The following is a 13118-nucleotide window of genomic DNA, read 5'->3' on the forward strand; positions in this document are numbered from 1 at the left end:
TTTGAGTAGTTTGGTGACTGCTGGGGGCCCTATTTCGAGTAGTTTGGTGACTGCTGGGGGCGCTATTTCGACTAGGTTTATGACCGCAGGTGGCACTATTTCGAGTAGTGTGGTGAATGCTGGGGGTGCTATTTTGAGTAGTTTGACTGCTGGGGGGGCTATTTTGACCTAGTTAACATTTCTTTTTGTCCCATGTTTTTAACAACTAAACCGTATCATATCCGGTCCTAATAATGTTAGAAACTACTTTGTTGCTAATATTATTATGACCATTCAGACTTTTCTTTCTATTTACATACCAGTACAAAAGCAGCAACTCGAGCTAGCTCCGATTGCTGTTGTTTAAATGGTGCGATCTTAGAATGGGCTCCGTTCTGCTGCCCATCTTCCCCCTGCAACATGATCAAGGGAACCGATAGCTGCCATGGTACCCGGGGCGTTTTAAAGGTCCCTGTCGACACCATCTTGATACTCCTAGAATAGATAGAATACTATCACTTTCCATTTACACTGCTCAAAAATATATAGGGAACACTAAAACATCAGAATATAACTCCAAGTAAATCAAACTTCTGTGAAATCAAACTGTCCACTTAGGAAGCAACACTGATTGACAATCAATTTCACATGCTGTTGTGCAAATGGAATAGACAATAGATGGAAATTATTGGCAATTATCAAGACACCCTCAATAAAGGAGTGGTTCTGCAGGTGGGGACCACAGACCACATCTCAGTACCAATGCTTTCTGGCTGATGTTTTGGTCACTTTTAAATGATGGTTGTGCTTTCACACTCGTGGTAGCATGAGACGGACTCTACAACCCACAGAAGTTGCTCAGGTAGTGCAGCTCATCCAGGATGGCACATCACTGCAAGCTGTAGCAAGAAGGTTTGCTGTGTCTGTCAGCGTAGTGTCCAGAGGCTGGAGGCGCTACCAGGAGACAGGCCAGTACAACAGGAGACGTGGAGGAGGCTATAGGAGGGCAACAACCCAGCAGCAGGACCGCCACCTCCGCCTTTGTGCAAGGAGGAACAGGAGGAGCACTGCCAGGCCACAAATGTGCATGTGTCTGCACAAACAGTTAGAAACCGACTCCATGAGGGTGATATGAGGGCCTGACGTCCACAGATGGGGGTTGTGCTCACAGCCCAACACCGTGCAGGACGCTTGGCATTTGCCACAGAACACCAGGATTGGCAAAGTCGCCACTGGCGCCCTGTGCTCTTCACACATCCTTCAGCATGATCGGTTTGGCAGTGGGTCAGTAATGGTGTGGGGTGGCATTTCTTTGGAGGGCCACACAGCCCTCCATGTGCTCGCCAGAGGTAGCCTCACTGTCATTAGGTACCGAGATGAGATCCTCAGACCCCTTGTGAGACCATATGCTGGTGCGGTTGGCCCTGGGTTCCTCCTAATGCCAGACCTCATATGACTGGAGTGTGTCAGCAGTTCCTGCAAGATGAAGGCATTGAAGCTATGGACTGGCCCACCCGTTCCCCAGACCTGAATCCGATTGAGCACATCTGGGACATCATGTCTCGCTCCATCCACCGACGTCACGTTGCACCACAGACTGTCCAGGAGTTGATGGATGCTTTAGTCCAGGTCTGGGAGCAGATTCCACAGGAGACCATCCGCAACCTCATCAGGAGCATGCCCAGGCGTTGCAGGGAGGTCATACAGGCACGTGGAGGCCACACACAATACTGAGCCTCATCAGGAGCATGCCCAGGCGTTGTAGGGAGGTCATACAGCCACGTGGAGGCCACACACAATACTGAGACTCATTTTGACTTGTTTTAAGGACATTGCATCAAAGTTGGATCAGTCTGTAGTGTGTTTTTCCACTTTAATTTTGGGGGTGACTCCAAATCCAGGCCTCCATTGGTTAATAAATTTGATTTCCATTGATGATTTTTGTGTGATTTTCTTATCAGCTCATTCAACTTAGTACAGAACAAAGTATTCAACGAGAATATTTAATTCATTCAGATCTAGGATGGGTTATTTGAGTGTTCCCTTTATTTTTTTGAGCAGTGTATAATGCAACACTGTGGATTAAAAGCATATAACACTCGTGATCAAATAAGAGTAGATTCATATCCCCTTTGCAAACTAAAAAATCAAGTATAAGGTAAAAAAAATAAAAAATGTTAAAAATCTGAACTCCCCCCCCCCCCCCCCCAAAAAAAACTAAAAAATTCGAATCACACCCCTTTTCCAGTATTAAAAATGAGTCAAATGAATAAGAAAACAATATATTTGTTATTGCCACATCTGTAAAAGTCAGATCTACCAAAATGTAAACTTATTTAACCTCTATGGTAAACCCCAAAATAGAGAAAAAAATGAAAGCGCCAGCATTTCCCTTTTTGGTGGCTTCATCACATCCAAAAATTGCAATTAAAAAGAATAAAAATGTACCCCGAAATAGTAACACTAAACACTGCAGAGCGCTATCAATCAGCCCTAACACATCTCCAGCGACAGAAAAATAGTTACATGTCTCAGAAAAATGTCGATACAAACCAAATTATTATCATTATTATTACTGTTATATATATATTTTTTTTTTATAATTATTATTATTTATTTTTTTTACAAAATTCGATTTTTTTTTCACCACTAAAATATAACAAAGTATTACAGATTTGGTATGACTGTAATTGTAGTCACATAAAGAATTATATTGGCAGGATATTTTTTCCATACTATGGACGCCATAAAAAGACATTGAAGGTTTTTGGGTTTTTTACACCATTTTCCCACGTGGAATTTTTGTTTCATATTTTTCAGTACATTATCTGTTAAAATGCATAATGTTATATAAAGTTACAACTCATCGCCCTCATAAAGTTATGTCGATTGAGAAAAAAGTTCTTCCTCTTGGAAAAGGGGAATAAAAAAATTAAACAATTACTTTGTAGCTCATTGTTAGAACGTTCCATGTTTTGGAGACTAATGTAACAATTTAACTATACGGTATAGTTTTTAGTCAGAACTACTACTCTGTCTCCCCCTGCTGGTGACATCTGATTAATGCAGCTGTAAAAATAAAATACAAGTCCCATCGTGCCCCGGGGACTTTTCCGGTTGGTGGAGAAGGGGGGGATCCGGTCACAGGGCTGCGGGCTGGCTCGTCTTCCTGCCTGTCCTTGGGCCGCTGCTCGTGGGGATGCTCCATGTTCGTGCAGGAGGAGAAGATATTCGCTGGCCGGGTGCTCAGGCTCCATGTCTGCACCATGGAGGGGGCCGAGTGGCTGGAGGAGGTGACGGAGGACATGACACTGGAGAGGCTGAAGGAGAGGTGCCTGAAACATGTAAGGATGGAGGGGCTGTCATATACAGGAGGGGGGCAGCACTGATCATCTGTATACTGTATGAGGGGCTGTCATATACAGGAGGGGGGCAGCACTGATCATCTGTATACTGTATGAGGGGCTGACATATACAGGAGGGGCAGCATTGATCATCTGTATACTGTATGAGGGGCTGTCATATACAGGGGGTAGCACTGATCATCTGTATACTGTATGAGGTGCTGTCATATACAGGAGGGGGCAGCACTGATCATCTGTATACTGTATGAGGGGCTGTCATATACAGGAGGGGGCAGCACTGATCTGTATACTGTATGAGGGGCTATCATATACAGGAGGGGGCAGCACTGCTCATCTGTATACTGTATGAGGGGCTGTCATATACAGGAGGGGCAGCACTGATCATCTGTATACTGTATGAGGGGCTGTCATATACAGAAGGGGCAGCACTGTTCATCTGTATACTGTATGAGGGGCTGTCATATATACAGGAGGGGCAGCACTGATCATCTGTATACTGTATGAGGGGCTGTCATATACAGGAGGGGGCAGCACTGATCATCTGTATACTGTATGAGGGGCTGTCATATACAGGAGGGGGCAGCACTGATCATCTGTATACTGTATGAGGGGCTGTCATATACAGGAGGGGGCAGCACTGATCATCTGTATACTGTATGAGGGGCTGTCATATACAGGAGGGGGCAGCACTGATCATCTGTATACTGTATGAGGGGCTGTCATATACAGGAGGGGGCAGCACTGATCATCTGTATACTGTATGAGGGGCTGTCATATACAGGAGGGGGCAGCACTGATCATCTGTATACTGTATGAGGGGCTGTCATATACAGGAGGGCAGCACTGATCATCTGTATACTGTATGAGGGGCTGTCATATACAGGAGGGCAGCACTGATCATCTGTATACTGTATGAGGGGCTGTCATATACAGGAGGGGGCAGCACTGATCATCTGTATACTGTATGAGGGGCTGACATATACAGGAGGGGCAGCATTGATCATCTGTATACTGTATGAGGGGCTGTCATATACAGGAGGGGGCAGCACTGATCATCTGTATACTGTATGAGGGGTTGTCATATACAGGGGGTAGCACTGATCATCTGTATACTGTATGAGGGGCTGTCATATACAGGAGGGGGCATCACTGATCATCTGTATACTTTATGAGGGGCTGTCATATACAGGAGGGCAGCACTGATCATCTGTATACTGTATGAGGGGCTGTCATATACAGGAGGGCAGCACTGATCATCTGTATACTGTATGAGGGGCTGTCATATACAGGAGGGGGCAGCACTGATCATCTGTATACTGTATGAGGGGCTGACATATACAGGAGGGGCAGCATTGATCATCTGTATACTGTATGAGGGGCTGTCATATACAGGGGGTAGCACTGATCATCTGTATACTGTATGAGGGGCTGTCATATACAGGAGGGGGCAGTACTGATCATCTGTATACTTTATGAGGGGCTGTCATATACAGGAGGGCAGCACTGATCATCTGTATACTGTATGAGGGGCTGTCATATACAGGAGGGGGTAGCACTGATCATCTGTATACTGTATGAGGGGCTGTCATATACAGGAGGGGGCAGCACTGATAATCTGAATACTGTATGAGGGGCTGTCATATACAGGAGGGGGCAGCACTGATCATCTGTATACTGTATGAGGGGCTGTCATATACAAGAGGGGGCAGCACTGATCATCTGTATACTGTATGAGGGGCTGTCATATACAAGAGGGGGGCAGCACTGATCATCTGTATACTGTATGAGGGGCTGACATATACAGGAGGGCAGCACTGATCATCTGTATACTGTATGAGGGGCTGTCATATACAGGAGGGGGCAGCACTGATCATCTGTATACTGTATGAGGGGCTGTCATATACAGGAGGGGGCAGCACTGATCATCTGTATACTGTATGAGGGGCTGTCATATACAGGAGGGGGCAGCACTGATCATCTGTATACTGTATGAGGGGCTGTCATATACAGGGGGTAGCACTGATCATCTGTATACTGTATGAGGGGCTGTCATATACAGGAGGGGGCATCACTGATCATCTGTATACTTTATGAGGGGCTGTCATATACAGGAGGGCAGCACTGATCATCTGTATACTGTATGAGGGGCTGTCATATACAGGAGGGCAGCACTGATCATCTGTATACTGTATGAGGGGCTGTCATATACAGGAGGGGGGCAGCACTGATCATCTGTATACTGTATGAGGGGCTGACATATACAGGAGGGGCAGCATTGATCATCTGTATACTGTATGAGGGGCTGTCATATACAGGAGGGGGCATCACTGATCATCTGTATACTTTATGAGGGGCTGTCATATACAGGAGGGCAGCACTGATCATCTGTATACTGTATGAGGGGCTGTCATATATAGGAGGGGGTAGCACTGATCATCTGTATACTGTATGAGGGGCTGTCATATACAGGAGGGGGCAGCACTGATAATCTGAATACTGTATGAGGGGCTGTCATATACAGGAGGGGGCAGCACTGATCATCTGTATACTGTATGAGGGGCTGTCATATACAGGAGGGGGCAGCACTGATCATCTGTATACTGTATGAGGGGCTGTCATATACAAGAGGGGGCAGCACTGATCATCTGTATACTGTATGAGGGGCTGTCATATACAAGAGGGGGGCAGCACTGATCATCTGTATACTGTATGAGGGGCTGACATATACAGGAGGGCAGCACTGATCATCTGTATACTGTATGAGGGGCTGTCATATACAGGGGTCAGCACTGATCATCTGTATACTGTATGAGGGGCTGTCATATACAGGAGAGGGCAGCACTGATCATCTGTATACTGTATGAGGGGCTGTCATATACAGGAGGGCAGCACTGATCATCTGTATACTGTATGAGGGGCTGTCATATACAGGAGGGGGCAGCACTGATCATCTGTATACTGTATGAGGGGCTGTCATATACAGGAGGGAGCAGCACTGATCATCTGTATACTGTATGTGGGGCTGTCGCACTGATCATCTGTATACTGTATGAGGGGCTGACATATACAGGAGGGCAGCACTGATCATCTGTATACTGTATGAGGGGCTGTCATATACAGGAGGGGGCAGCACTGATCATCTGTATACTGTATGAGGGGCTGTCATATACAGGGGGGCAGCACTGATCATCTGTATACTGTATGAGGGGCTGTCATATACAGGAGGGGGCAGCACTGATCATCTGTATACTGTATGAGGGGCTGTCATATACAGGAGGGGGCAGCACTGATCATCTGTATACTGTATGAGGGGCTGTCATATACAGGGGGGCAGCACTGATCATCTGTTTACTGTATGAGGGGCTGTCATATACAGGGGCAGCACTGATCATCTGTATACTGTATGAGGGGCTGTCATATACAGGAGGGGGCAGCACTGATCATCTGTTTACTGTATGAGGGGCTGTCATATACAGGAGGGCAGCACTGATCATCTGTATACTGTATGAGGGGCTGTCATATACAGGAGGGGGCAGCACTGATCATCTGTATACTGTATGATGGGCTGTCATATACAGGAGGGGGCAGCACTGATCATCTGTATACTGTATGAGGGGCTGTCATATACAGGAGGGGGGCAGCACTGATCATCTGTTTACTGTATGAGGGGCTGTCATATACAGGAGGGCAGCACTGATCATCTGTATACTGTATGAGGGGCTGTCATATACAGGAGGGCAGCACTGATCATCTGTATACTGTATGAGGGGCTGTCATATACAGGAGGGCAGCACTGATCATCTGTATACTGTATGAGGGGCTGTCATATACAGGGGGTAGCACTGATCATCTGTATACTGTATGAGGGGCTGTCATATACAGGAGGGGGCAGCACTGATCATCTGTATACTGTATGAGGGGCTGTCATATACGGGGGGGAGCAGCACTGATCATCTGTATACTGTATGTGGGGCTGTCGCACTGATCATCTGTATACTGTATGAGGGGCTCTCATATACAGGAGGGCAGCACTGATCATCTGTATACTGTATGAGGGGCTGTCATATACAGGAGGGGGGCAGCACTGATCATCTGTATAATGTATGAGGGGCTGACATACAGGAGGGAGCAGCACTGATCATCTGTATACTGTATGTGGGGCTGTCGCACTGATCATCTGTATACTGTATGAGGGGCTCTCATATACAGGAGGGCAGCACTGATCATCTGTATACTGTATGAGGGGCTGTCATATACAGGAGGGGGGCAGCACTGATCATCTGTATAATGTATGAGGGGCTGACATATACAGGAGGGCAGCACTGATCATCTGTATACTGTATGAGGGGCTGTCATATACAGGAGGGGCAGCACTGATCATCTGTATACTGTATGAGGGGCTGTCATATACAGGAGGGCAGCACTGATCATCTGTATACTGTATGAGGGGCTGTCATATACAGGAGGGCAGCACTGATCATCTGTATACTGTATGAGGGGCTGTCATATACAGGAGGGGGGCAGCACTGATCATCTGTATACTGTATGAGGGGCTGACATATACAGGAGGGGCAGCATTGATCATCTGTATACTGTATGAGGGGCTGTCATATACAGGAGGGGGCATCACTGATCATCTGTATACTTTATGAGGGGCTGTCATATACAGGAGGGCAGCACTGATCATCTGTATACTTTATGAGGGGCTGTCATATACAGGAGGGCAGCACTGATCATCTGTATACTGTATGAGGGGCTGTCATATATAGGAGGGGGTAGCACTGATCATCTGTATACTGTATGAGGGGCTGTCATATACAGGAGGGGGCAGCACTGATAATCTGAATACTGTATGAGGGGCTGTCATATACAGGAGGGGGCATCACTGATCATCTGTATACTTTATGAGGGGCTGTCATATACAGGAGGGGGCATCACTGATCATCTGTATACTTTATGAGGGGCTGTCATATACAGGAGGGCAGCACTGATCATCTGTATACTGTATGAGGGGCTGTCATATATAGGAGGGGGTAGCACTGATCATCTGTATACTGTATGAGGGGCTGTCATATACAGGAGGGCAGCACTGATCATCTGTATACTGTATGAGGGGCTGTCATATACAGGAGGGCAGCACTGATCATCTGTATACTGTATGAGGGGCTGTCATATACAGGGGGTAGCACTGATCATCTGTATACTGTATGAGGGGCTGTCATATACAGGAGGGGGCAGCACTGATCATCTGTATACTGTATGAGGGGCTGTCATACAGGAGGGAGCAGCACTGATCATCTGTATACTGTATGTGGGGCTGTCGCACTGATCATCTGTATACTGTATGAGGGGCTCTCATATACAGGAGGGCAGCACTGATCATCTGTATACTGTATGAGGGGCTGTCATATACAGGAGGGGGGCAGCACTGATCATCTGTATAATGTATGAGGGGCTGACATACAGGAGGGAGCAGCACTGATCATCTGTATACTGTATGTGGGGCTGTCGCACTGATCATCTGTATACTGTATGAGGGGCTCTCATATACAGGAGGGCAGCACTGATCATCTGTATACTGTATGAGGGGCTGTCATATACAGGAGGGGGGCAGCACTGATCATCTGTATAATGTATGAGGGGCTGACATATACAGGAGGGCAGCACTGATCATCTGTATACCGTATGAGGGGCTGTCATATACAGGAGGGGGCAGCACTGATCATCTGTATACTGTATGAGGGGCTGTCATATACAGGAGGGGCAGCACTGATCATCTGTATACTGTATGAGGGGCTGTCATATACAGGAGGGCAGCACTGATCATCTGTATACTGTATGAGGGGCTGTCATATACAGGAGGGCAGCACTGATCATCTGTATACTGTATGAGGGGCTGTCATATACAGGAGGGGGGCAGCACTGATCATCTGTATACTGTATGAGGGGCTGACATATACAGGAGGGGCAGCATTGATCATCTGTATACTGTATGAGGGGCTGTCATATACAGGAGGGGGCATCACTGATCATCTGTATACTTTATGAGGGGCTGTCATATACAGGAGGGCAGCACTGATCATCTGTATACTTTATGAGGGGCTGTCATATACAGGAGGGCAGCACTGATCATCTGTATACTGTATGAGGGGCTGTCATATATAGGAGGGGGTAGCACTGATCATCTGTATACTGTATGAGGGGCTGTCATATACAGGAGGGGGCAGCACTGATAATCTGAATACTGTATGAGGGGCTGTCATATACAGGAGGGGGCATCACTGATCATCTGTATACTTTATGAGGGGCTGTCATATACAGGAGGGGGCATCACTGATCATCTGTATACTTTATGAGGGGCTGTCATATACAGGAGGGCAGCACTGATCATCTGTATACTGTATGAGGGGCTGTCATATATAGGAGGGGGTAGCACTGATCATCTGTATACTGTATGAGGGGCTGTCATATACAGGAGGGGGCAGCACTGATAATCTGAATACTGTATGAGGGGCTGTCATATACAGGAGGGGGCAGCACTGATCATCTGTATACTGTATGAGGGGCTGTCATATACAGGAGGGGGCAGCACTGATCATCTGTATACTGTATGAGGGGCTGTCATATACAAGAGGGGGCAGCACTGATCATCTGTATACTGTATGAGGGGCTGTCATATACAAGAGGGGGGCAGCACTGATCATCTGTATACTGTATGAGGGGCTGACATATACAGGAGGGCAGCACTGATCATCTGTATACTGTATGAGGGGCTGTCATATACAGGGGTCAGCACTGATCATCTGTATACTGTATGAGGGGCTGTCATATACAGGAGAGGGCAGCACTGATCATCTGTATACTGTATGAGGGGCTGTCATATACAGGAGGGCAGCACTGATCATCTGTATACTGTATGAGGGGCTGTCATATACAGGGGGGCAGCACTGATCATCTGTATACTGTATGAGGGGCTGTCATATACAGGAGGGAGCAGCACTGATCATCTGTATACTGTATGTGGGGCTGTCGCACTGATCATCTGTATACTGTATGAGGGGCTGACATATACAGGAGGGCAGCACTGATCATCTGTATACTGTATGAGGGGCTGTCATATACAGGGGGGCAGCACTGATCATCTGTATACTGTATGAGGGGCTGTCATATACAGGAGGGGGCAGCACTGATCATCTGTATACTGTATGAGGGGCTGTCATATACAGGAGGGGGCAGCACTGATCATCTGTATACTGTATGAGGGGCTGTCATATACAGGAGGGGGCAGCACTGATCATCTGTTTACTGTATGAGGGGCTGTCATATACAGGAGGGCAGCACTGATCATCTGTTTACTGTATGAGGGGCTGTCATATACAGGAGGGGGCAGCACTGATCATCTGTTTACTGTATGAGGGGCTGTCATATACAGGAGGGCAGCACTGATCATCTGTATACTGTATGAGGGGCTGTCATATACAGGAGGGGGCAGCACTGATCATCTGTATACTGTATGATGGGCTGTCATATACAGGAGGGGGGCAGCACTGATCATCTGTTTACTGTATGAGGGGCTGTCATATACAGGAGGGCAGCACTGATCATCTGTATACTGTATGAGGGGCTGTCATATACAGGAGGGCAGCACTGATCATCTGTATACTGTATGAGGGGCTGTCATATACAGGAGGGGGCAGCACTGATCATCTGTATACTGTATGAGGGGCTGTCATATACAGGAGGGGGGCAGCACTGATCATCTGTATAATGTATGAGGGGCTGACATATACAGGAGGGCAGCACTGATCATCTGTATACCGTATGAGGGGCTGTCATATACAGGAGGGGGCAGCACTGATCATCTGTATACTGTATGAGGGGCTGTCATATACAGGGGGGCAGCACTGATCATCTGTATACTGTATGAGGGGCTGTCATATACAGGGGGGCAGCACTGATCATCTGTTTACTGTATGAGGGGCTGTCATATACAGGAGGGCAGAACTGATCATCTGTATACTGTATGAGGGGCTGTCATATACAGGAGGGGGGCAGCACTGATCATCTGTATAATGTATGAGGGGCTGTCATATACAGGGGGGCAGCACTGATCATCTGTATACTGTATGAGGGGCTGTCATATACAGGGGGGCAGCACTGATCATCTGTTTACTGTATGAGGGGCTGTCATATACAGGAGGGCAGAACTGATCATCTGTATACTGTATGAGGGGCTGTCATATACAGGAGGGGGGCAGCACTGATCATCTGTATAATGTATGAGGGGCTGTCATATACAGGGGGCAGCACTGATCATCTGTATACTGTATGAGGGGCTGTCATATACTGGGGGCAGCACTGATCATCTGTATACTGTATGAGGGGCTGTCATATACAGGAGGGCAGCACTGATCATCTGTATACTGTATGAGGGGCTGTCATATACAGGAGGGGGCAGCACTGATCATCTGTATACTGTATGAGGGGCTGTCATATACAGGAGGGCAGCACTGATCATCTGTATACTGTATGAGGGGCTGTCATATACAGGAGGGGGCAGTACTGATCATCTGTATACTGTATGAGGGGCTGTCATATACAGGAGGGGGCAGCACTGATCATCTGTATACTGTATGAGGGGCTGTCATATACAGGAGGGCAGCACTGATCATCTGTATACTGTATGAGGGGCTGTCATATACAGGAGGGGGCAGCACTGATCAACTGTATACTGTATGAGGGGCTGTCATATACAGGGGCAACACTGATCATCTGTATACTGTATGAGGGGCTGTCATATACAGGAGGGCAGCACTGATCATCTGTATACTGTATGAGGGTCTGTCATATACAGGAGGGGGCAGCACTGATCATCTGTATACTGTATGAGGGGCTGTCATATACAGGAGGGGGCAGCACTCATCATCTGTATACTGTATGAGGGGCTGACATATACAGGAGGGGGCAGCACTGATCATCTGTATACTGTATGAGGGGCTGTCATATACAGGGGGGCAGCACTGATCATCTGTATACTGTATGAGGGGCTGTCATATACAGGAGGGGGCAGCACTGATCATCTGTATACTGTATGAGGGGCTGTCATATACAGGAGGGGGCAGCACTGATCATCTGTATACTGTATGAGGGGCTGTCATATACAGGAGGGGGCAGCACTGATCATCTGTTTACTGTATGAGGGGCTGTCATATACAGGGGCAGCACTGATCATCTGTATACTGTATGAGGGGCTGTCATATACAGGAGGGGGCAGCACTGATCATCTGTTTACTGTATGAGGGGCTGTCATATACAGGAGGGCAGCACTGATCATCTGTTTACTGTATGAGGGGCTGTCATATACAGGAGGGGGCAGCACTGATCATCTGTTTACTGTATGAGGGGCTGTCATATACAGGAGGGCAGCACTGATCATCTGTATACTGTATGAGGGGCTGTCATATACAGGAGGGGGCAGCACTGATCATCTGTATACTGTATGATGGGCTGTCATATACAGGAGGGGGGCAGCACTGATCATCTGTTTACTGTATGAGGGGCTGTCATATACAGGAGGGCAGCACTGATCATCTGTATACTGTATGAGGGGCTGTCATATACAGGAGGGCAGCACTGATCATCTGTATACTGTATGAGGGGCTGTCATATACAGGAGGGGGCAGCACTGATCATCTGTATACTGTATGAGGGGCTGTCATATACAGGAGGGGGGCAGCACTGATCATCTGTATAATGTATGAGGGGCTGACATAT

At 47.3% G+C, this 13118-nt stretch overlaps 1 protein-coding gene across 1 annotated transcript in view; it reads left to right on the forward strand.

Moving 5' to 3' along the window:
- Positions 1-3056: 3056 nt before the first annotated feature.
- The window catches only part of UBAC1 (UBA domain containing 1), a 75103-nt gene continuing 65041 nt past the window's right edge, over positions 3057-13118 (forward strand). Inside the window, exon 1 of the mRNA XM_073637797.1 lies at positions 3057-3323. Coding sequence (XP_073493898.1) covers positions 3186-3323 — 138 coding nt within the window. The 5' untranslated portion in view covers positions 3057-3185. The remainder of the gene's footprint in view (positions 3324-13118) is intronic.

The sequence above is a fragment of the Phyllobates terribilis genome, unplaced genomic scaffold, assembly GCF_046119375.1.
Source record: "Phyllobates terribilis strain yellow unplaced genomic scaffold, ASM4611937v1 Scaffold_7__3_contigs__length_470593459, whole genome shotgun sequence".
NCBI classification, from domain to species: Eukaryota; Metazoa; Chordata; class Amphibia; order Anura; family Dendrobatidae; genus Phyllobates; species Phyllobates terribilis.